Source organism: Melozone crissalis, unplaced genomic scaffold (genome assembly GCF_028551555.1).
Source record: "Melozone crissalis strain CALT ecotype California unplaced genomic scaffold, PUWL_Pcris_2 ptg000006l_1, whole genome shotgun sequence".
Classification (NCBI taxonomy): domain Eukaryota; kingdom Metazoa; phylum Chordata; class Aves; order Passeriformes; family Passerellidae; genus Melozone; species Melozone crissalis.
Window position 1 is genome coordinate 39,374,364 of NW_026535784.1, and position 24,966 is coordinate 39,399,329.

At 39.5% G+C, this 24,966-nt stretch overlaps 1 protein-coding gene across 2 annotated transcripts; it reads right to left on the reverse strand.

Moving 5' to 3' along the window:
- Window positions 1-432: 432 nt before the first annotated feature.
- SLC39A8 (solute carrier family 39 member 8) lies at window positions 433-24,530 on the reverse strand. 2 transcript variants are annotated; one of them, XR_008484333.1, is made up of 9 exons: window positions 24,322-24,530; window positions 17,402-17,570; window positions 13,200-13,369; window positions 12,657-12,779; window positions 11,436-11,603; window positions 4,909-5,116; window positions 4,218-4,402; window positions 2,762-2,906; window positions 1,457-1,539 (listed from the first exon to the last, which is right to left on the reverse strand). XR_008484333.1 is itself a non-coding variant. In XM_054295113.1 (8 exons), the coding sequence occupies exons 1-8, from the start codon at window positions 24,505-24,507 to the stop codon at window positions 1,393-1,395; spliced, it is 1,356 nt and encodes a 451-aa protein (XP_054151088.1). In that variant the 5' UTR covers window positions 24,508-24,530; the 3' UTR covers window positions 433-1,392. The 2 variants fall into 2 exon arrangements, 1 of the variants encoding a protein (XP_054151088.1); XM_054295113.1 differs by lacking the exon at window positions 2,762-2,906 and having other exon boundaries at window positions 433-1,539.
- Between the last annotated feature and the right edge of the window lie 436 nt (window positions 24,531-24,966).

Here is a 24,966-nt window from a genome sequence, read left to right on the forward strand (position 1 = left end):
CTGTGCAGTTTGCCTTTTATTAACCAGACACTTAGAGAAGTTATTTTTTCCTAAGGCAATTACAGATGAGATTCAAATAAAGTACTAAAGTAAATACTTTGCCTGGTAGGAAAAAAGTATGCTAATAAAGGATTAAAAATAAAATACTTGTACCTTCCTACAGCAAGGAAATACATCAAAAACAGTATGTCCTTTGAAGCTGTAAAACTTGCTTAAAAATCAATGAAAAAAGTAACTTACTGGAGAATAACAACAATTCCTTCAAAGCAAAGTGGTGATTGAAATGAAATGTATTTTTAAATTAATTTCCTTCTGCTCATCTTACAACAGATTAGTAATGAGTAGATGAATTGTTTATTTCAGAAGAACACATATATATATGTATATATGTATATATGTAAGCATGATTTTAGAAAATCCACACGCAACAGATTGTGGTAAGAATTTGTATATTTTATTATCATTTCATTCCATCCAACTGCACACAAAGAAATCATTCAAATTATGAAGAAAGCATACTGGAATGTTGATTTTAGCAGGTTTTTTCCTAAATTCTCCTTTGTAAGACTAAAGAACTGATTTTTAAAGGGGTTATATGGGAAACTTAAGTATAAAAATTTATTATTTTCATAGAATACACAAAACTTGAACATTTTTAAAGTACTCAATGTTTCTAAAATATTATGGAGTTGATAAACAGTCATAAATTTAACACATGTTCCCTCTAATTAAAAAAAAAAAAGTGGTTCTCAAAATAAATCAACAATTCCCTAGTGCATTTATAAAGAGAAAAGATCAAAAGCAGGAACTGGTATCTCTCCTTCCAGTGTTAATTAGTAATTACAAATCTTAGCTTCATTAGTACCTACTCTGAAATGGTTTGATTTTTTTTTTCTTTTTTTTTGGTGGGGAATGAAGATGTTACACAGACAAATCCTGCAACAAAAGTCATAAAAATTAACCAGTTTTGAAACTGCTTGCCTTCATCACAGTTAAAAAACTATATGAAACTGTATTATTTTCTTTTAAATATACATCTTCCTTGTAGACCTCAGCTTTCAGTTGGTCTGGAGTTGCATGTAGCAGCATGTATTGCATAATTCTACTGGCCAAGTAACACCCTTCCTCTATGACAGTTCAGATATGTCTGATAATTTTAAGTAGAAATAAAAATATTAGCATAATTTTTTTGGCATCACACAGAAGCTGACAGCTCCTACTATTTGGTTCAACTGCAAGTCCTAAAGAAGAATTTCCTGTATTTGGGGCAAGAGGGACAGGATGGGCCTTGCCACTGTTTCAAAACCAAGTAGATGAAATGAATGTCCCTGTATGGATTTCAAGTGTCTTCCATTTGCAATTTGCTTGATGTCTCCACTCCTGATGCCGTCCTCACAGCTCGATATTTTCTGCATACAAGGTGATCAGCAGGATAGCAGTAAACCCGGTGAGCAAACCAGCATTCTGAATGAGGAAGAACGTCAGATCCGTCTTTCGTCCCGTCACTTTCTCCCGCAGCATATCGTTCATCTCTGGGAACTGAAAAAATAGGATATTTTTAGCTAAGTATTGCCATCTCGTGGTAGCATGCTTAATTTAAGGCATTAAGAAGTGAACCACATTGCTACTTTAGACTGAATATTAGAACTAACAGGGGGTGAAGGCAGTCACAGGATAATATCACCCTCATTACCCTGAAAAACCACTCCACCAAGGATGGTAAGATGAAACGGTGTTTTGTTCCTCTCTACTGTGGCTTCATCTGGCTGTGTCTCGTGCAAATTTTCCCTTTTTGATTCTAGCAGCCTCCTAGGTTCCAATTGCTGGTCTCCACGTGTTGCTAAGAGCAGCTGCCCTTGTATTGCTAAATGTTTTGTTTCTTCCTTCACTGCTATAAAGAGAAATCCTTGTTTGGGAAACAGAAGATTAGGATCCTTCTGCTTCATCTAAAGGAAAATGAAGTGAAGATGAAAACACAGGCAACCCCTCAGAAATCAGAAACCTTTCACATGTGGAAGGTCTGATGGGCTTGCCAGGTCAAGCAAGGAAGAAGAGGAAAACTACTGGTATGAAACTGGTGGTAACAGATGCAATAAGACATTACAGTGCCATGAAGGGATTCTTCATTCCATAATATACATCTTAATGCTGAACACAAGAGCAAAGGGTGACTGATCCGCTGCTAACCGCAGAAACAAAGATACTGCCTCTGGAGCCAGTGGAGGTGATGGCAGAAGAGTGCAGGTATGAAGTTCCCTGCATGGGATAACTCAGGATAAGTGTTAGCTGCAGGTAAAGTCAGCTACAGTGGCTTTGAGAAATAAGCCTTAAAGTATTGTCCTGTTCTGCTGAGAATAGTATAACCAGAATACAATGAAGAGAGTTTATTTCAGCCCTAGTCAGGAAGCCTTCAGGCTGGGTAACTTCAAAACTGTATCTTTATTTGATCTCACAATACAAAAACAGCCATTGAAGGTACTGCAATTCTTGAAGAACAGACTAAGGTTAGTGGGAAGAGCCCAAAGTTTCCCAGAAATGGCTCCAGAGCTGCGTCACACTCTTGCACAACAGGGCAAAACCAGACTAACTTCATGCCATACAGCAAGGCTCATTTGTGCACACACCTCAGCATACATTCCCACCTGCCCACAGCCTCCCCACTCAGCAATCCTATTGGCAGAGGTTGGACTATGCCAATACTGGCAGAAAAAAGAACAGCAAAAAGAAAAGGAGGAAGGCATGACATTCCAGTTAATCCTACCTGCTTCTGGACAAGCAAACCAGAAGGGTGTGAAAATCATAAGAAAGTAGAAAGCCAGATCTCTGTACAGAGCACTTCAATACCCTATTTCAGACTTTTCAGGGGGAAGAAAAATTCAGATAGGTAACTGATACAATCCAAAAACCTATAAAAAGAAAGAGAGGAGAGTACAGGGAGAGAGACAGAAAGAGAGGAACAGAAAGAACAGAACAACAGATACAAAGAAAAGAATGTTACCTACTTTGATGGATTTAATGACAAACTCGAATCACTATAAATTTATGCCACAAATTTTACACATCAGAGTTCAGTGCATTACTATTCATGATATGAGTGAAGCTAAACAAAAAGCATTAGCAATTAAGGTACTGCAAGCTTATGAAATAAACTACTTGCATTGTTTATAACTCTAACAACATATTAAATCCTATACTATTACCTAAACTATAACAGTATTTAATGAAATAGTCACTATAAATATATGACAGTTCCTAAATGCACATGGAACCAAACTGGGGTCTCAAATCTTTTCAGATTTGGGCCTCACTCTTCCAGTTCTGCACTCAAATGGATTCTCATGTGGCAGATGTAAAAGCCTTTGCATCCGTTGCATCTGTGCTTACAACACTGACTTAAACATAATAAAACTTAAAACTCTTGGAAGATCTCTCTCATTTTGAGACAAAACATCATTGTAAGAGGAAATTATGGAATATTGCTAAGTGCCTGTGAATCCAATGTCTAAATATGATCTGGATTTTAGCACAATTTCTTTTCCTTAAATCTTCTAGCACACTTTGAAAAATAAATGGTAGACAGACTATTTGAATAGAGCTGAGCAAAATTTTTTGTCTGAACCAGGAAAATGAGGCTGGCACTCTTTAGTTTAAATCAGGACAGAATTTAAATCAAGTTTTTCATTATCACTGTGGTTACACAACACCTTTCATTCAACTCAAAACTTAATATTTAACTTTATTCTATTTACTTTTCTTGCTTTTCCTTCACAACATGGTTTAAATAGACAAACAAACCTTTTAAAATAATGAGGTGAAATAATGTGACACTTTAAAATGCTGAAACAAAGTCTTTATACCCTTTTTACTCTGATTAAATCAGGCCAAATTCATGAAAGGCTTGTATCTGTCTAAAGCCCCTTTACAATAATCATATGATGAGGTGAAAGGCTTTAGTGTTTCATGAATAAATGTAACTTGTTATGGATAGGTGAGGCTTTATGAAGCCTTACCTATCAGTAACAATAATTATCTATGCACCTCCATTAAGGGTTTAAGTGATTATATTCTATTATTATTATTATTATTATTATTATTATTATTATTATTAGTCACTGACATGAGAAGGAGAAAATATTAAATTCTGCTGGAGACACTTAGTGGAGTACATTTTTTTTTTTGCAGAGAAATAAATAACTGAAAATGAAATTATATCTCACCATATCTGCCAGAGAGATGTACAGGAACATTCCACCAGCTATAGCAAAGATGATGTTAGGAGCAAAGTTGTTTCCTACTAATATTCCAAAGGCCAACCCAATGTAACAAGAACATGCAGATAGGAAATTGAAAAACAGAGCCTGCCGAGTACTCATTCCTGCATTAAGCAAGATGACAAAATCCCCTAAAAGAATAAAAAAAGAGAAAATCATATTCAGAAAATGACATTGTGGTTATTCTGATGTCAAAAGAAGTCTGAATACATTATTTGTATACACATTATAACCCTTGTTGTTTTTCTCCATTCAAATAGGTGATGAGGATTTCCCTTCAATACTAAGAAAATTGAAATATTCTAAATAAATAGTGATGCAAGACTGAGCTAAGAGCATAGGAACACACCACTACCTATGATGACTTTTGGGTTTTAAATTAATTAACACAACACTGTATGCACCATATATAAACAGGATAATTAGTACCTGTCCAATATATGCTCCCAGCTTCCACCCACCTGCACTTGGGAACTTCCTGTGCCAGATGTGTGTTTTGGTGCTTGGTAACTTTTTGATGAATATTTTTTCTATTAATTTGTCTAAACTTTCTTTCAACCACTGCCAACTTTACGCCAACACAACCACCTACAACAGAGATTTCCACAGCAAACAACATGTGCAAGAAGTTTCTTACCCAGTTCATGAGGAAACTCTTCACACAAGATGGCTATGGAGGTACTGAGCCCTTGAAGCAGAGACAAAGTGAAAGAAGCCCCAATAGCCAAGCCATCTATGAAATTATGTACGGCATCACTCAGTGTCACCATCCAAGCAATGGTCCCAATCTTTGACAGTGGACGCCCCTTAAGACACTTGCATAAGCTGCTTTGGGTGGCTCCTTCCTGAAAACACAAAATAGAATAAAACAATTACACAAAGCACTGAATAAAGAAGTCAATGAATCACACTTCTCTCTTTAAATGAAGGCCAAGTATAAACTCAAGCACTGCTGCATATAGAGACCAAACTGCTTTGTCCAAGAAGCAAATGGCACAGCAGAAGCACCAAATGTTTTCTGTTTCAACAAGGTGACGTACAGAACTCAATCTCCCTTCTGACTGCGAAGTGGCACCTGGATGCCCTTCAGCTGAGACAGGTCACAGTGGTCTGAATGTCTCTCTGGAGTCTCTGTCAGATAAAGATGGCCCCAAGCCTCCTCTGCCACCTCTACATAAGCGTGTACAGTCAGAAGGATCTGATCTCAGTGGCTGGTAGCATCTGTATTTAAAACAACTGGCACAACATCATGGTCTCAGAGACATACTCAGCTACCACAGTAACAGAATTCTATCTACATGATATATATGATGTGTCTACACTGTAGAATGTGTCTACAGTACAGACATATTCGGACATTACATAAAGTTTATTTCTAATTTTGGGCAATGATAGTCAAGTCCAGCTACTCAAATTAATTTCTACAAAGTGAATGTTTAATAAAAACAGCGGTGGCTAATTTTGACTGCACAATTAAAGGCTCAGAGCATGAAATCAACAGGCTAATATAAAACTGCAGTGCACATACCCTCCAGGGATCTCACTAATTCTCCCCAGAAGTGGAAGTAATTTATACATGTGGTGCCATGAAATGATGAAAAACTTGAACACACATAGAAGGAACTGCCATTTTAACTGTGAGCACAAACTAAGCTCCCCTAAAAATTCTTGGTCACCGATTTGATGAATTTCTATACACACAGAGAATATTTGCAAGCATTATAGTATTTCCCCCATTAAAAAAATTGCTTATATAGCATTAACTAGTGCTTACTTACTGGAATATATCAGCAGTAATATATATGTATGTGTGCTTACAGACACACAGAGGACAGAATCACAGATTAGTTAAGGTTGCAAGAGACCACAGTGGCTCATCTGGTCCAACAACCCTCCTCAAGCACACGGCACAGGACTGCAACCAAGCAGTTCTTGGATGTCTCTAATGAGGAGGACTCCACAGCCTCTCTGAGCAATCTGTTCCAGTGCTCAGTCACCTGCACAGTAAAGAAGTTCTTCCTCATGTCCAGGTGGAACTTTCTGTGCATCAGTTTCTGCCTGTTGTCTCTTGTCCTATTGCTGGACATCACTGAGCAGAGCCTGCCTCCATCCCCTTCACACCCTCCCTTCAGATACTCACACACATTGATGGGTTTCCTTCTCTGTCTCTTCTCGAGGCTGAACAGACCCAGCTCCCTCAGCCTTTCCTTCTGGGAGATGCTCCAGCCCCCTCATCGCCCTTATGGCCTCTGCTGGACCCACTCCAGGAGCTCCAGGTCCCTCTTGTGCTGAGGAGCCAGAACTGGACACAGCACTCCAGATGTGCCTCACCAGGGCTGGGCAGAGGGGCAGGATCACATCCCTCAACCAGCTGGCAATGCTCTTCCCAATGCACCCCAGGATGCCATTGGCCTTCTTGGCCACAAAGGACACTGCTGGCTCATTGACACTCATGGACACACCAGGACACCCAGGTCTTTCTCTGCAGAGCTGCTTCCAGCAGGTCAGCCCCCAGCCTGTGCTGGTACCCGGGTTTATTCCTTCCCAGGTGCAGGACCCTGCATTTGCCTTTGCTGGATTTCAGGAGGTTCTGCTCTGCCCATCTCTCCAACCTGTTGAGGCCCTTCTGAAGGGGTTATGGCCAGTCCTCACAGATTTGTGTCATCAGTGAACTGCTCAGGAGGCAAGTTCACCGAGTACTTGATGAATAGGTTAAACAATAAAGGGCCCAGTACTGAGCCCTGGGGGACACCACCAGTGACAGGCCTCCAATGACACCCTGACCCACTGAGATCTGCCAGTTCTCAATAAACCCCATTGTTCACTCATCCATTCCACACTTCCTGAATTTGCCTGTGAGGATGTTGTGAGAGACACTGTCTAAAGCATTGTTTAAGTTAAGGCAGGCAATTTCCACTGCTCTCCCCTGAACCATACATATCTCTATTTCTTGAAGTAGAAGGATATAGAGGACCATCTCCTTCTCCTTAGGAAAAGACCAAAGAGTATTCCAATAAATTTTCTTCAGTTATTAAAAACAACATTGCAAACTGGTTTAGTTTTGCCATATGCAAATGCTACCAGGCAAACTGATGTTTTAACTGCAAGGAAATAAAATGATCAATAAGTCCTTGCAAAATCAGGTCCACTGCTTGATTTGCTCACAGGCCTCTTATCGGATTACATTCTTGTATTTAAGAGCTGCCCTGGGACAGGACAAAAGTTCAGGTCAGGAATTTCTGAGTCAGGTGCCTATTGCACTGCCTGGAACTCATAGATAATAAAGCCTTGGTTGAGTAGTGCCAAAACGACCACAAAGCAGCCCCTATTCAGTCTACAGGAAGTTCTGAAATTACACTTTTATGATGCAAAAATGAGCAATGGTATCAGAAAGTCTGGAGTTTCCCTGCTATTCCAACACATAGGGTTTAGATTTGTATTACACACTTACCTTTAGTTTTTTCCTCTCAACATTTCCTCTAACACAAGCAGAGCCAATCATTTTTTTGAGATTACTAATTTGTACTTGTACTATTTCTGTTTGAGATAGGATCACTTACAAGTAATAGATCTCTCTCTTAATCCATGAAGACAAGCCGAACATCACTTCAAGTAAGAAGTATAACAAAGCAAGCCACCCAAAATACATGAGTATAAGAAAACCCAAATACAATTAGCAAAGCTCTTCCACCAATTCATCCAACTTCCTGAGGTAAAGATCTGTTCTCTAAATTTTTCTGTTCCCTGGTGACCACCCTTCAAGTAGACTACAAACTGGAGGAAGCATTGTTTTGTAGATCATTCTGATTTCTGCCTAAAGCACATCATCTTTCTTGTGCATGTTTCTAGCTTCACTGAAGAAAGGGAGTTTGATCTAATGCACAAATTTTCTTTTTAAATAATTCGCCCATTTTTTCCGCCAAAAAGAAAATTTATAGTAATTGCAATTAATTTAGGGTGCCAGTATTGATTTACTTCTAAAAATTACTTTATTGATTCAAACTTCCAAAATGCAGAAACAACTGTAGTTTATAAACTAGGATTCGGTTTCTGAGGCACCTTTGTTATATATATATATATATATATATATATATATATATATGGCTATCTGCCATTTATATTATTTACATTTACTGTGTTACTCTGAAGTATTGTAATTACTTCATGTAATCCATTTTAAAGAATGTCTTGACAACTTCTCTAATTTATATAAATTACAGTGAAACTGCCTTTCTGGATTTACATTCTGAAGTTTACTAGATCATGTATCCAGTAGAAGTAGATGAACAAGTAACACATATTCTTCATGTTTTAAGATAAAGTAGGCTACTGACAAAATCCCCTACAAACACAGAGGATTCCAAAGCAAAAAATTAGAAATGTCTGTCTCCTCTGGACTATTTCCATTTTGTCATGGTAGTTTAGCATACATTAAAAGAGATGCCAGCTAAGGACCTCTGTAATACACAGCTGGACTATCAATCAGGTTTAATTTTTATTAATTATTAGTGCAGTTCTACATCATTCATATCTCCACAGTTTATAGTAAACCAAAGACATCCTTGGTATTTATAGTCTTCTAAACACAGGGGGCTTTTTAAAAAGTAATGGCCTCTCCTTCATTCCCAAACTTAAGAAATTATACAGAGACATTCTTATTTCATCTTACGATATCTCAGATTACTATTTTACGATATCTCAGATCACTATTGCTGTTTCCAATGCATGTCTGAGTCCCTCAGACATGAACCAGACAGGTCCTCTGGAGGAGCCCACAGGACCAAGAAGGAATCCTCCCACCAGGCAATAAATAAAGGCACTGTAAAGTTTTGTTATACAACTCTAACCATGTGCACTCAAGAACACAGATGTTTCAGCAATTTGTCCCTGAAATAACTTTCTTTCAAAGTTTCTGTTGTCAAGCCATATTTCAATGCATAGTAGATACAAACTTTGAGTAGAGCACAAAGGTTCCCAAGGTTGCACTTACTGCTGCAAGTGAAAACAGAAAGTAGGTGACTAATTAAACATTTACTCTGACAGTCAATTTCTTCTGGCATCAAAGGAGATAATATAGCTGGATCCCCACGGCTGAAAACAGTTACCACACCTTAGCACAATCAGGCTTCAAATTCCTTCTTTGAAGCCTTCATTTTGATTTCTGACTACTCTGTATTTGCCCTCTTTAACAAGCTGTTGATTATGAGGACACATTAAAATACTCTTGGGTACAAATTAGCTTATGCCAAATGGTTTTGCCTTAAATAATACATTCTTGTAAAGTTGAAAGCATCCCTACCCTCCTGTCATTAACTGCCCCAAAGCACCTTGGCCACACTGGCCCTCCCCTGTCCTGGCCCTTGGAACCTCACTGGAGGAGGACAGGAGCAATGATGGCTTTTTTGTTGCTACACAATATCACAGAACCATTAGGTTGGACCTCTAACCTAACTGGTTGGACCTCAACCATTACCCTAATTAACCAAGTCCACCACTAATCCATATCCTTAAGGAACACCTCTAAGCACCTTTTAAACACCTCCAGAGATGCCAATTCCACCACTTCTCCGGGCAATCTGTTCCTGGGCTTCACAACCCTTTCCATGAAGAACTTTTTCCTAATATCCAGTCTAAACCTCCCCTGGCACAACTTGAGGCTGTTTCCTCTTATCCTGTCACTTAATACTGGAAAGAAGACACCAAGCCCCAAGCGGCACAACCTCCTTTCAGACAGTTGTAGAGAGTGATAAGGTCTCCCCCAAGCCCCTTTACTCCAGGCTAAACAATCCCAGCTCCCTCAGCTGCTCCTCATAGGGCTCATGCTCCAACTCTTTCAACAGCTTTGTTGCCCTACTTTGGAGACGCTCCTGCACCTCAAGGTCTTTCTTGTAGTGAGGGACCCGAAACTGACCACAGGATTCAAGGTGCAGCCTTAGCAGTGCCACAGGGGAATGATCACTTCCAGCCCTGCTGGCTGCACTGTTTCTGTCTCTGCAGAGAGTGGAGGCTTCTTTTACTTGTTTTATAAATCTACAAAATAAAACTTAGGGACCCTCATAATACTAGTTCTCTCATGGTTCCCATGTAATTTCAATAATGAAGTATGTTTCTTCTAGTTTTTAAGATGTTCAGTATACAACACAGTTCACGATATTTCTAGGGTAAGGACAAGTACAATTTTGGTACTTTAAACCCTGTGCATCAAATGCCCTGTGAGCCTGCAATGCAGAACTCCCAGATTTTATCCTAGCTGTTAGAGACTGCTTCTCGCTTGCTCTCCTGCTTGCTCCTCTTTGCTCCCAACTTACTTAACTGGCTAATAAAAATGCATGGCAAACGAAAAATCTCTCCTATGGAAAAAGTCTGCCTTAAGACATCTAAAGATTTTTACTATATGTTTTTATTTTTTTTAATAAGGAACAGTACTGGTCCTCCTTGCACAATACTGCTCCTCTCTACACATGGAAAAAGATGAAAGAAGCACAAAACTTCCTCTTCCTACTTCCATTTTCTTCTCAGACAGAAGGAAGTTGTATTTGCAGTATGAAAACAAACACAAAGAAACACAGAACAAATCTGAAAGACAATAATGCTTAAACCAGGAGTGGCTTCTGTCTCAACATATCACCTCTGTGATTCCCACAGTATCCAAATACACTGTGTTACCACAAGCAGTGCTCACAATATACAGCCTGAAAGTTACTGTACTAGTTTTTCTCTTTAATCGTGGATTTGGTAGAGCCAGGCTCTCACACTTAATAGCTTTATGTATTCAGGAACAAAATACGGATCATTTTGTATGATCAACATTATCACAACAGTAAAACACACCACTGTTCTTTAAGCAAAACAGTAACAACAAAACCAAAAATAGCCAGATTAAATACAAGTTCAAATCTGATTAGATACATCTCTCTGTCCAGCCCTTCCAGCACTGATATAACATAGCCGTTTCGGTTGGATACAAATTGAGTGTGTCATTCAGCTTTTTCAGTCTTGCCCCAAAGCTTGCCCTTGTATTTTTTTCCATAGGGTTCAACCAAATTATAAGCTGTAAGTCTATAAAACTTGACAAAAGTAAAAAAAATTCTTATTAACTCTTCTCTTAGACATGCTTATATAATTGGCAGGGAAAAAATAAATAAATAGACACAATTTTCATACCTGTGCTGAGATCACACTGATGCTGTCAAAACCAAGATTTCCATTGCTCTCTATGACAGCTGAATTTGCATAACATGTGCCCCCATTGCTAGATGATGGTGGTTTGGGTGAGTTAGGCTTATCCTGAGAATGATTCTCTTCTCCATTTTCAAGGTAGTTGTGGCCAGTCTAGGTGAAAAATAAACAAGTAGGTAGCTAATTAAAACAAAAGTAAAATAGCAATGTAAGAAAACAAAGACAAAAAGGAAAAGATGGGTGGGAGATCAGGGGATGTTCATGTTGTCTTGCTTTCCACACCAAGTGTTTGCTGAAATGTGCAGCAGTGAACATTTAATTTTTTTAATTAACTCCAAACATACCTAAGTTCCTAACTTATCTCTTACTGTTAGCTAATCAGACAACATGGGAGACTCTTCATTTCTATTTGTTTATGTAGAACCTCCCAAGCCAACCTGACCAAAAGTGATCACCTTTTGCTGGTTATTCATGGTTGCTTGTCATATAGAGCTCATTAGCCTTCATCTGTTTACATAATTAAAGAAAAACAAATTCATTTTTTTTACTTCTAGCTACTGCAAACAAGGGATGGTTGATCATCATAATTTTCAGTATCAGCAACACTTTTCAGTATCAGCACCACTCAAGTGAGCACACAGAAGACAAGTACTGTGACACAGGGGTAGAAAGCAGAGCCCTGGGCAAGAGGAGACAACTGCACTGCTCACTGAGCAGGTCTGTGTACCAGGGCTTGGGGAAACACAGAGCTGAGGTTACTGAACACCAGAGTCAGGCCCTATCAGTGCAGATGACCAAGAAGGTGTATTTGTCACATTGATTTCTCCTGCCCAAGGAGGAGACCCATGGGCAGACTTCATTCTCTTCATTCTCTCCACCTCTTATATATTTCCATGTTTTTCTGATGCATTCAGCTACCACAGCACCAACCTGGCTGCGGAGAGCAACTGGAGTATATACCAAAGAGAGCAGACCACACTCACATCTGGATTCCATTCCCAGAGCTGCCTGTAACTCCCTCAAAAAAGTGAGATTTCTTGCCCTATTCATATGGGTTTTAAATAGATATATCAGAACACACAGTAAGGCTGAATTCCTCAGATAAAATAGGAAAAAACCCACATTTTATCCATCTAGCAAGTATCTCACAAAGTATGACAGGTACTTTAAGGCAAGGCTCATTCACTTAGTGATAGGTTTCATTACCTTGTTATAGAGCTTTAGTATCACTTTAAGAATTCTTTCCACAAAGAAGAGAATGTAGAATCCACCAAACACAGCAACAGCTTTCTCAACATAGTTATCTACTTTTGGGTCAAACCCAAATGCCTAATAGGGAATAAAAAAGCAATGCAAATTAGTCTGTAATCTTAGTCTTTTTCCAGAAAAACAAACAAACCTCACACTACACAGATACCCCTCTGTTACAAAAACTGTCTCTACACCAACCATCGGCTTCCATGAGCAGAAACTGTAAAAGATTCTGATATCACTACATTTTTTAAATTTGGACAATATGTTAACAGTGTAGCCTATTAAAGTTCACTACAAGTTTATCCAGTGTATTTCTCTTTTTGTTTAGAGGCAGAATAGCCCTTGGTCCTTCCCAATGAACAACAAGACATAGATCTTTAGAAACTAGTATGCAAACCTGTAATGATTTGTATCATTATATTATCAAATAATATAATAATATATAATAATTATATATATCATTATTATTATCAAATAATTATTCCCCTTGCTTACCTCTGGAATGAGCTGGAAAATTGCATTAGAAAAGAGAGTACCAATGGCCAAGCCCACAAAGTAAGTTAAAACCTTGGGAAAATATGACTTCTTTAAGAAAGGAGTTAAAATCAATCCCAGAAGTGATGCCAAGTTAATGATAGACACAGCCAGGAGCCCAAATCCCCAAACTGTGGATAAAAAAAGAGAAATACAAAATATTTTAGTATAACACCCACTTCAGTCTGCTTGTGATTTCTCTAATTGCTAAATTGGCACAGAACTAGTAAAAGAGTCATTCCTTGGTTGAAATTAAAACTCACAAATATGAAATTCTTAAAATGCATAGGTAGTTAAGATGCATACCTGCAGATAGGAAATATCTGAAAACATTTTCTGGGACAACCATATTAAAAAGGGAAACCATGCTAGTAGAATATATGGGCTGGCCTAACTGCTGGTAATGTAAATGAGGTCTCTCTACAGTCAATGAAGAATAAAAATTAAGGCTTAGGCCAATAGTTGAAGCAGCTATAGCACAGAGAAAAGACAAAACTTCTTACTAGTCTCAGAGTCAGATCCAATTGACATTTACTTCTAAGAAACTCCATGACAACTCCAGTTGTCTTGGCTGTACCAGATATAAAAATCCTTCCTGATAAAGGATGACTCCTTCAAATCACCCTGAGGTGATATCTCAGTTCCTAACCCTCCTCCCTCCTCCTGTCATTCAAAGAAATTTTGCTGGCTGAAAATGCTGCCCATCACTGTTTTTCAACAGGTGAGGTGAGAGATATCTGATAGTTCAGATAATTATAACAGAGAAATGAAAGTGCATTAAAAAAGAGGTTCTATGTTTAAAAACAAGCATATGTGATTTAGGTATGCAATGGCAAAAACCTTTCCTAAGAATCAGTAAATGCAGCAGGGTTCAGCATAATTTTGTTTCCCTCAACATAAGCATAATCTCAGATATTTAGTGTTCAGGCGCCAGGACTTGCACAAATCCACACCATAATTATTCTGGAGCCTGAATTATACGTTGGAGAGGTGTGGTGGGGTTGTTGCTGCTCGTAGGCACTCACAAAGTTGTGCCTCTATAAGGAACTTTTTTTCCCTAGTGACATCTCTAACCCCTATGAGCAAAGAGAAAAACTTTAAAAGTTGTGCTGAAGAGGTCTACAAGGTTGGCCCAAGTAATGCCACAGAATTACAAAGTAATCCAAACAGACAGAGAGTTTGTCTTTAAAAATTAACCACAAAAAATAATCAATGCCAACGCAATGTTGCCTAGATGAGAACAGTTTCATACAATCCAGAAATTTGCATCATTATAAGCTTGTATGTATGTAGGAAAGTCACCACAAATTCCTCTCTGCATAGCAGAAACCAACAGATCAGACTATGGTCTGATATTATTTCCTGGAACACAACTGGCAAACACTAAGCTAAATTCCTCACCTGCAACTGGGATGCTCTACTCCATACAGTGTCACAATGTTTTTATAAAATGAATTTCATATCATGTCAAGAACAGAAAGCATTAGAAACATTCAAAGCATTTGCAGATGTATCAATGCCAATTACAACATTCATTTGTCAATTTTGAGAGCCACACAGAGAGAGGGAAAAACAACTAGATATGGGTAGATTCATAAGCTACATAGATTAATTTTTATTAAACTAACTTACAATTAAGATTGTAACTATATTTTTGAAATCAAATTTATAATAAATGGGTTTCCAGTGTTATCATGAGTCAGAAAACACTGTATAAATTTGGGATTACTACAGATGTACAAGAGTATTTTAGTTTTGTGCGTGCACATCTACCCATATTCTGTGCAAAAATGTACGTTTTTAACTGAGCTGAAGAAATTCCAAGACAACCACCGTTGGCAAAGTTCCTGCATTAAGGACTGTATTTCACAATATTATGTGCCTTAAAATGGTTTTATTCACTAGGACTCCATCCACACTAGTCTTTTCATGAGTCCACACATCTCAGAAAGCTGGGTAGTCTGACTTTATGTACCAGAGCAGGGCACTCAGGTGCAGTGCTAATTCTTTCCCTGAGATGGATGGCTCAGCCAGTTTTTGCTAACTGCTATTATTCTTTCTGTCTTTAAACTGTAACCCCAATAAAGAGACAACCAAGATACCCAAAGGCACAAGAAATCCAAAAAATAAAACTGCAGGAGTGCAAGTACGATCCCCTCCTTAGAACACTGCTGCCCAGCACTGTTCCTTGTAAGAACAGGCAGCTCAGGCTCTTCCTTAACCTTGTCCAGGGACGAAGAGGAAGTAAGTGCATGAATACCTTTCTGAAGAAGTCAGGCAGAGGACACAGAAGGTGTTTGTCTTGGACATGAGGAATGCCACTGGGCAGTTTCAACTGTTTGATACTTCTCTATACACCTCCCTATTATCTTTCAAAGAAGCAAGCAAGGGGAGGAGCTGAGTGTGCCCAAAGATCAGATAGTTTTACAAATCCCACGACAAAGGACATTAAAATCTGTTGCCTTCCAACTCCTACTCTGCTTTGACATCACTTATTTTTTATTCAGAGTAGCTGCTCCTAAAGCTCATTGGACTGGTTTCTTCTGCATGTCTTGTCCATCAGTATTTTGGAATACACTTTATTATTAAGAGAGTGGTGGTCCCTGGGGGGAAAATTCACATAGGCACAGCTGGAAGCAGGCATGAAGGACTTTGTTCCATGGGCAGTAATTGAAATCATCTGGGCTCAATGCTACTGACAGATTCACTTTGTGATGGGGTGGGGTGTATAAATCAACAGCTGCATTGGGCACTGGGCCTTTCGAGGAATCTCTGTTCAAACAGGGACCACCATGTGCCACAGTGGTTTAAAATGCCATAACCATGGGCCTGCAGATTTCTTGTGCTGCAGCCAAGGGAGGGGCAGGGAGAAGGCTGTCTTGCTTATCTGGCTATTGGACATTGCTTCTGAGCTGGACATTGCTTCTGAGTTGGCCAGATAAAAGAAAAGCAAGAGGGATGGTTTAAGTAGCTTAGGAGGTGAACTGTAGGTCAAGGACTCCATGTTCAACCTATTTAACCAGCACCCCCTCCCAAAAAAAAAAAAAAGAAAAAGAGAAAAGAGAATAGATCCTACTCTTCAATGCAGATCTAATGGTCTTCTTGGTAATATGTGTCTACATATGATACAAGCAAACAAGAGCAGTCATGCTAAATTGGTGCCATGGTTTCAGTGATTGCTCAATCAGAATTCCAATCTTTCATTGACACAACAAAGCACAGCTATGTTTTATAATCACCTATATTAATCAGAATGTTATTAATACTAGTATTTCAAAAGTTACAAAAAGCACTTCTGTATCTCTTCTTATGAATACTGACATTAGGCACTATTAATCCAACATCCTAACTTTTAACATTAATTCAATTGATTCCCTTGGAACAGTAAGTTCATTTGGAATACTGACTCGAATTATATCTGATCCTTTTTAGTGCAATAAGTGATTTCTTTAATCAGATAAATATTCCCTGTTCAATGCTTTTTACTGCACTGTACAGTTCTGTGCACAATAAATAAAGAAATAAGAGTGAGAAAAAGAGGAAGGGAGAAGATTAGGGCTACTTAACCATGTAACAATCTTCCTCCTGAGGGGTCATCACAGAAGATGACATGAAAGCAGGAGTCAGAATTTGGAAAGAATATGAGTATTTTCCCTCAGTAAACCAGTCACTGGCTTACCTGACAGTCGCCCTGCAAATAACTCCACTCCAATGTAGCACAAGTAATTCTAACTCTACCTGCCTCCATACAGGCAGATTCCACCAAGTTCAATTTCCCATTGTGCACCACCTGCACAAACTTCCCTTCTGTACACTCATCTTTTCTTCTATTAACCAGCTATAAGTACAAGTCCTTATGTTGCAAGGCACAAACCATTATCCAAACAAAACAAGTCAGAAACACTCTTCCTTATGTGGGCAAAATATTCCATAACTTTCTAGTCAGCTCTTTCACCTTTCTTACAGCATTTTAAATAGATCACTGTCAAGAGATACCAATTTTGACTGGATAGTCTACTGACCAAAACCAGCAGTTTATGTTCCCACTTTGGAACCATATCTTCCCAAACAAGACACTCCTGTTATTTATAGATAAATGCTTACTGTTCCTCTAAGAAAACCCCACTACAGTCCCAGCATTAATGCAAGTAATAGTAACCAACCTTGCAAAGAATGTGGTTTAGATGTGTCCACAAAGCTTTCCTGATGGTCACATGGGTGAAAAATTAGCTGTTGCAAAACTGCAGGACATATTGTAGAGAAGCTGGAATTTGATATGTAACTGTTGTTCGGTATCCCATGCAAAGAAAAGATTTCTTCACTAGTCAAGCACTGAAATTAAAAGGGATTTTGACAACTTAACACATTAATGCAAACCAAAAAAAAAAGACATAGAGTGAGAAATCCAAGAACTACAACATGGAAGTACTGTAATGCATTTTCAGGAAAGTCTACACAATGTACTTTGTGCATGAAAATACTGTGATTGCTTGATGTGAAGCAGAAATGATTCAAAATACTTTAAGTTAGATAAATCACAAACCAATAAAACTTATTTAGGAGACAATTGGAGATCTTTTGCCCTGAGAACTCAGACAGTTAAACCTCATAATATATTTGGAAAAATAGCTTCAAAGTACTTAAAATCCTATGTAATTACAAAATAATTAAATTTAAGAGCAGACTAGATACAGTTAAAATCTCAGTAACAGAGTATGCCAGAAAATGACTGTAAATTCAGTGACAGCTTATTCATGTAAGTGACCACTTGTACTTTACAACAACACTTCTTACTTATCTCCCCAAATTAACTCCTTAAAAATGGTCTGAAGCCAAACATTTTTCATTCCTCTTAAAGCAGTAACTCTTAAGGGCAAACATTGTCTTGTAAAACCACAAGATAAACTCCTGCTTGGGATCTTCACTTTGCCTTTAGCGCAGGACATAACAGAGTCTGATGGGTCAACAATAAATGTACTCGGCAGTGCTAAACCAGGCCAGGGGCAAGGCAAGGCTGGTTCCTCTGTTTGTCATTTTCAATCAAAAAGATAAAATACAAACCACAAAGTATCATAAAAGATACATCTACAGAAAAAAAATTGAGTGTTTTTATGCAAAATGTTCCAAACTGCTGAAATCTGTCATCTAACGCCTTCTGTTCATTTACATTCTTTATTTCCTACAATGATAAGGGAAAGCATTCTTTTTCTGGGTGTAAACAATAGTTTTGTGCAGTTATTGCTGCACAACAAACACATAACAGGGTTGTCTCAAGACCAAAGAAATCAAATGTTTTCTTCTATTTGAGACATCAATTCCAGCATAACTCTCCCTGTAGCAAATCTCAGTATGATTGCAAGCAGAGAGCACTGGAAGCCTTAGCAAAATAAACACAAACGGTCACTCCCTGCTCTTCTCAGTTTTTGCAACCTTCAGATTACACAGCACGTCTCCAATAATTCAACATTATTATTTATAAGGCAATTAACTCCTAGAGATAAGCCAGAGAGATTACAAGTCATTTATTTCATCAGAACTGCTTCCGCTCCTGTTAATAAATATTTTTGTCACTGTCCAAAAGGTGAAAGGCATGCACTCATCACCAGAATGTGACTCTCTTTGATTTGCTTGGATGAAGAGAACATGCTGGCCAATTCAAATGATTTCAGCTAAATTACATCCAGGATATTTCTGTCCTTCCTCTTTAACTCTGCCAGTCTAGCAGAGTACTCAGGCACATGCTTGAACTTAAACCTAAGTGCAAATTTTGTTAAGGCCATGAGATCCTAAAGACTCAAATATACAGAAGCAAAGTGCATATAATTTCATCTTTCAATGTCAATGCTAATGTCAAAGAAATATCACACAAAAAATAAATACAGCTTATAAAAGAAGATGGATTTTTGCTTTAAAATATGTTGCTCCTTTTAACCTACATGAAAGTGAATAAAGTGAATAAAGAAATCATCACTGAAGATACAGTCTTTAACAGGCCAATGCACAAAACCACTGGAGCTTTCTAAACTGGCTATGTGTCTAATCATTTTACTGGTAACTCTGCATTTTGGAATAATACAAAATATATGGCTAATATGCCCACAGCAAAACAAAGGAAGGATAGTTGTGGTCTACAGAATAGTTCCTGTATGGTGCTTATTTACCAGCTCACGGAGCCATTTCTGGACATTTGCAGTTAGAAAACTGAGCCAGTAAGAGCTGAGAATTTGCACCATAACTATCTCTGAAAGAAATCACCCTTAACTATTTCATTCCTAAGATACAGAATAGACTATTAGCATTTTAAAATACCAATACATTGGTATTAATTCACAAAAATCCAAACGTTGTTGTGGGTAGGAAAACAGATAATGGAGAGAAACTAAATGAGACACAGCATAAATTAATACATCTGACAATTGTTACCTTGCCTACACACAAACATGGAGGTGAGAAATACCATCACAGAAGAGCTCTTCCATGTGAAATTGAGAAACAGCATTGTATTTAATTACTATTATTATTTTGATCAGGGACAAACCCAGAGGATAATGATTCTTATAAATGATTCATTGTTATAAGTCACCTCATACTCTCGGTAAACTCCTACATACATCCAACAGCTAAAAAGCAAGCTTGCATGAGTTCACCAACACAATTAAAGAATTAATTAATTAAAAGACTGAATCTTTTGGAAGCCATGGACTGGAGCAAGGCATGTTTTGCACACTGCAAAACTCTGCATTTATCTTTTCAGGATAAGTAAACATATTAACACAGCCACATTGCTGTAAAAACATAAGATATTTACTTTGTAAGACTGATGGACCATCTCATCAGAGAGAAAATTTAGCCTCATGGAACGGGGGACTGAAAATGATGTCCTGACTCACCAAACCTGCTGTTGTGTCTGTCCCCTGCTGTGCAGCAAGACCTTATCACGGTGATAAGGTGAGAGGATTTCCTGTAATGCAACTGTCACCGAGTGTTTAGTAAACAATTGCAAAAAATACATAACAAAACTGATCATCCCTGAACTGTTAAAAAGTAACTTTAAAAATGCTTTAATGAAAACTGGGGAGGAGCTTAATCATAGATTTCACACAGTTACAGAATACTGAGACTTAGAAAAAATTAATCAACTAGGTTATTCAAACAGATGTTTACTTTTACCCTAGTAAGCCTCTCCCAAAAAATGATCAAACAATATGGGATTCCTCTAACTGGGGAAATTAACAAAAAAATGCTACAGTAGTAACTACCTTTTAAAGGCATCAGTCTCTTCTGTGATCTTCTGCTGTGTTCTTATCATTGCTCTACCTCTTTTATCTGTAGCATTCCACATGTGAAGCACTAAAATACTGAGCAGCATCCTGCACTGCCATTTCTAGATGTTGCCAGATTAAATGGCAGCCCAGCCCATCCTAGGGCTGAGCAGTGGGTCCACAGCAGGAAAGCAAACAATAAATGCAGTGAATGCCTATTTTACAGGCTTATTTTCCCTGCCTATTTTTTTAACTTAGTCTGAGCATGTGTAAGGCAAAATAGGTACATACAGCTCTGTCTTCCTCAACTTACTTGCAAGAAATGAAAGCATCTACTGCTGATGTGGTAACACCTTTGTGTCACTTAGGACAGGTAAAAACTGGATGATGCACACGATCATCCCTTCAATAAGCAGCACTCCATGAGGAAGAGTCTCAGATGGAGCTGCTCAAATGCACTCGTGTGCTTTAGGGATTTCACACACCCTACAACATGGGCAAGGCTGGGAGCTGAGAACTGAAATTTACTGAAAATATTGTAGAAACAAGACACTTAATGGGTACAATAGCTAAGCCTATTTAGCATCTCACTGGCCAGGCAACATCAGATCATGGCGTTGGATGAAGACCCTAACTCTGTCACTCTTGTCTCCATTCTTTCAAAAGGACAAGTTGTAACCAGTGAAAAACTACGCCAAAAATCCTCAAATCAAAGAACATACTAGTCTGGTTCTAGTCTAGCTACAAAACTTACTTGATTTTAACTCATCCTGAGATAAAAGGTAATTATATCTGATTACAAATATTAATTTTAAAAATAAATTAAATTTTGTCAAAATGTTTTGTTTAAAAAATAAAATGCACTACATTAAAACACAGTACTCAGGTATACCATCTAGACTGGCATAAATACAGATTTATGAAAGCCAAAGAAGGAAATAGGAGCATGATTTTAGTACCTACCAATTACATCAAAGCATTAAAAAAGCTGACATTAACAAGCTTTCTTTCCAATATACCCATTTACCTTTCAGGCATTTTTTTGACCAAAAATTTTGAGCATGTCATTTAGTCCTTTGGCACACACATGTATGGCTGCCATACTGCAATGAATTCAGTGATAGAAGATCAAGTATGGTTTAAAGGTTTTTACATTTTGCTAATAATGTAAAATACAGAGCAAATAACAAACCATCTATTAGACTGCAATTGCTAATTTAACCCCTATTAATATGACTAAAATGTGTGGCAATTCCACAGTAAAAAGTGAAAAAAACCAGCACTGCTCAGTATTTGTGCTTGCCCAATTACCACTTATTTGTCTGACAAGGAGTCTTAGCTTACATATTAAGAAAAGGTGATAACAGAAAAATTGAAGAGCAAAGAAAATATTAACACAAAATAAAAATAATTATAAAAGTGCATGATGAAACCAAAAGCAGAAGAAATTGGTGACAGTTAAATCCAAAATTCAAAAAGGATGCTCAAAAAATCCAGTTTTTTTCTTCTACATTAAAAAATTAGCATCTTTACAGACATCATAGGACACAAGTTACCACAAACACCTACACAAGTATACACACAAACACTATCACCAACAAATTTAATAATTTTTTTAATTCTCTCTTTTCTTTTCAAGTCAACCTGGTATCAAAAGAAAACAGAAATCAATCAAGCAAGCAATCTTCTTTTGGCTTACACACCCAGACTTTCAATCTTTAAGAAAATGGATGAGCTTCTTGTGGATCTTCTCATGAGATTAACAGGCTTACCAAAAATGTGAATGAGACATTAAAACTAAACACTAATACTGGGATAAAATTACAGAGACTGCTCCTTCCTGCCAAGTGCTGTATCACCTGTCCCTTACAAACCAGCTCTCCACCAAAAATTCCTTCATGCTTGGGATGAGGGACTCTCTGAGGAGCAGGGGTATGTTATCTTGATTCAAAGAACAGCCTGGGAGTCATCCCACTAGGTCTGGACACAGAAGTTAAGAACTGGAAGCCTAAGATAAACCTTCTGCCCTCCTACAGTCAGGCACTTATGCAGCCTGAATGGATTCAGATGCCTCGAGGAAGACCTGGATCACTCTCCAGAGGTATTCACTTTCCTCTGCTGAGAATCAGTAGAGCTTAGGCCTCTGATGCCTTCCAACACCCAAACTTGTATTAGGCCACTTCATGTCTTCTGTCATAACCGGCAGATGCTGAATTATCAGCTTGTAAGCACAAAGACTCATGGTGTCTAAAAATAGGATTTAAGTGGTGGGAGTCTGCATTTGCATGTGCCACCTGCCCAAAGTCATGGACATACCTGACATCCATAGGGATCAAAATGCATTTGCTTTAATGGCTCAAGCTGATGGAGCAGCCATAAGGCTGATTTTAAGAAAGAATGCAAGGAACTCAGCAAAAAAGTGGTTTTTATTTCAAAAATCATTTCACTACGATACCCTAGATATAATTCAACATGAACATAATTAGAACACGCCTGTAAAAAGAATTGTTTCAGTTAAACTTCAAGTTACTTACGAGGGACACGCATTCACAGCAATAAGAAAGAGCATTACTTTTTTTTCCCTTCTGTAGCCTGTGTACGAGAGCTACGTGCTTTTGCAGACAGAAAACCTGAAGGACTGAAGAATCTACTCATTTCTATGGACTTTTAAAGAAAGCTGCTTTTCATAAGCATACTCAACACTGCTAACTTGTACTTAGCATGTGTGGCTGAGAATGTTTATATTTGTAACACACTGAGTTGGAACAGTGACCAGGTTGTGAGATTTGAAAGCAGCAACTCCTGCAAACATTGCTGTGCTTATACTGAATACTACATTGACTTCAGGGCAGTTAAGTCCCAATTAAACCTTTCTAAAACAAAGAGAGCTGATTCGAGGTTTGTCTCCTTCACAGATAAAGCAGAAGAGCTTTTAACTAAACGTTAAAAAACAATTCTCAAGGTCCCTAGAGCCATCCCTCATCTGTTTCTTAAGGAATGGAATCAAACCAGAGAAAACAGTCATTTGGCTTTCCTTTCATTTTTGTGACTTTGTGCCTCTGACTTCTGAGCATATGGAAAACTCAAAATTTCCCTTCAAGGAAACAAATTCAGTCCAGGATGGTCCAGGTAAGTGAAATTACACAGATTTTAAAGTACCAGACAGATCTGAGTTTCTGATGGTGACATTAAACAGAGCACAAATATTTTAAAGAGAAGTAATATTCCAGTGATATCCAGACAGTAAATTAAATATCAGTTTAAAAAGCTTTTGGTAGATTAATCGACAGGTGTACACTTGGCACTCAACTTAGATAAAAGATGCGAAAATGTCTGAAAAAGTTTCTTTACACAAGCAGACCTGTTTGTATAATCGAGTTTTTGCTGCCTCATGACAACCGTATTTCAACAGCTCCTGAAGATTTGCTTATTCAGCTCTCGGAGGGAAACACTAGCTGTTCTCACACACTCCGTGCTGTTGGACAGATGCTATTTAACCGCGAAAACAGAAAGTCTGAGAGCCCAGCTACGAGGAGGGAGCGCCAGTCCCGGGGCAGCCCGAGCGGCAGCAGCTCCCTGAGGCACGGCAGCTTCTCCCGCTGCCCTCGCCGGCGCGCCGGCACCTCTGCCCGCAACCGAGCCCAGAACCCAGCAGACATCTCTGCTCCTTCCCGCCTTCCCTCCCTCTTACCCTCCCGGCTTCACCGTGAGGAAACACGAGGGCGGCGAGACTTAGACACTACGGAGCTGCCCAGCCGGCCCGGCGCGCTGGCTCCGGGACGTTTCCAGCCCGGCCGCGGCCGCGGTGGCGGTGCCGGTACCTGGTTGTGGTGCAGGTGGGCGAGCGGCAGCGCCGAGCCCAGGGAGGGCGCGGCGCCCAGGCGCTGCAGCAGCGCCGAGAGCTGCCCCGCCGACAGGCTGTGGTTGGCCCCGAAGACGCGCAGCACATCGTCGGCGAAGCTCGTCGAGCTGTCCGGCCCCGGGCCAACTCCGGGCTGCCTGTCCATCCCGGCGGGACGCGGCGACTGTGGCGGATGGCGCAGCCCTGCCGCGCCGCCCTGGCCCCTGCCCACGGGCTCGGCGGGGCGGGAGCGGGGCCCGCCCGCTCGGCCCCTCCCCGGGGGGCGTACTGGGGACGCGGGGCGGGTGGCGGCGCCGCGGAGCTCCCGGCCGGGCGCGGGGCCGTCGGTCGGTGCCCGCCGCGCCGTCCGGCCAGGCCGCTGACCGAGCGCTCGCTGAGCCCCCCCGCCCAGGGGCTGAAGGCAGCCGCGGGCCCCCCGCCACCCTGTGTCACCACAGAAGGTGGCGCGGGGCCCTCCGAGATCGGCCCACGCGCGGGCAGCTGCGGAGGATGCAAAACACCCGGTTGCCAGAGGCCTCGGCCCAGGGGCCAAGAGTCACACAAGCAGCAGGGTCATGGCCCCCGCTGCCGTTCCCAGCCCCAGCCCCAGCTTGCTCGTCTGCCC

Excerpts from the sequence above, each read along its gene's own strand:
- SLC39A8 (XM_054295113.1), bottom strand. The coding sequence starts at position 24,507 with ATGGACAGGCAGCCCGGAGTTGGCCCGGGGCCGGACAGCTCGACGAGC. Across the intron at positions 12,780-13,199 it reads TTTTCCAGCTCATTCCAGAG|GCATTTGGGTTTGACCCAAA; the intron begins GTAAGCAAGGGG and ends ATTCCCTATTAG. Across the intron at positions 5,117-11,435 it reads TCAGTGTGATCTCAGCACAG|GAAGGAGCCACCCAAAGCAG; the intron begins GTATGAAAATTG and ends TTGTGTTTTCAG.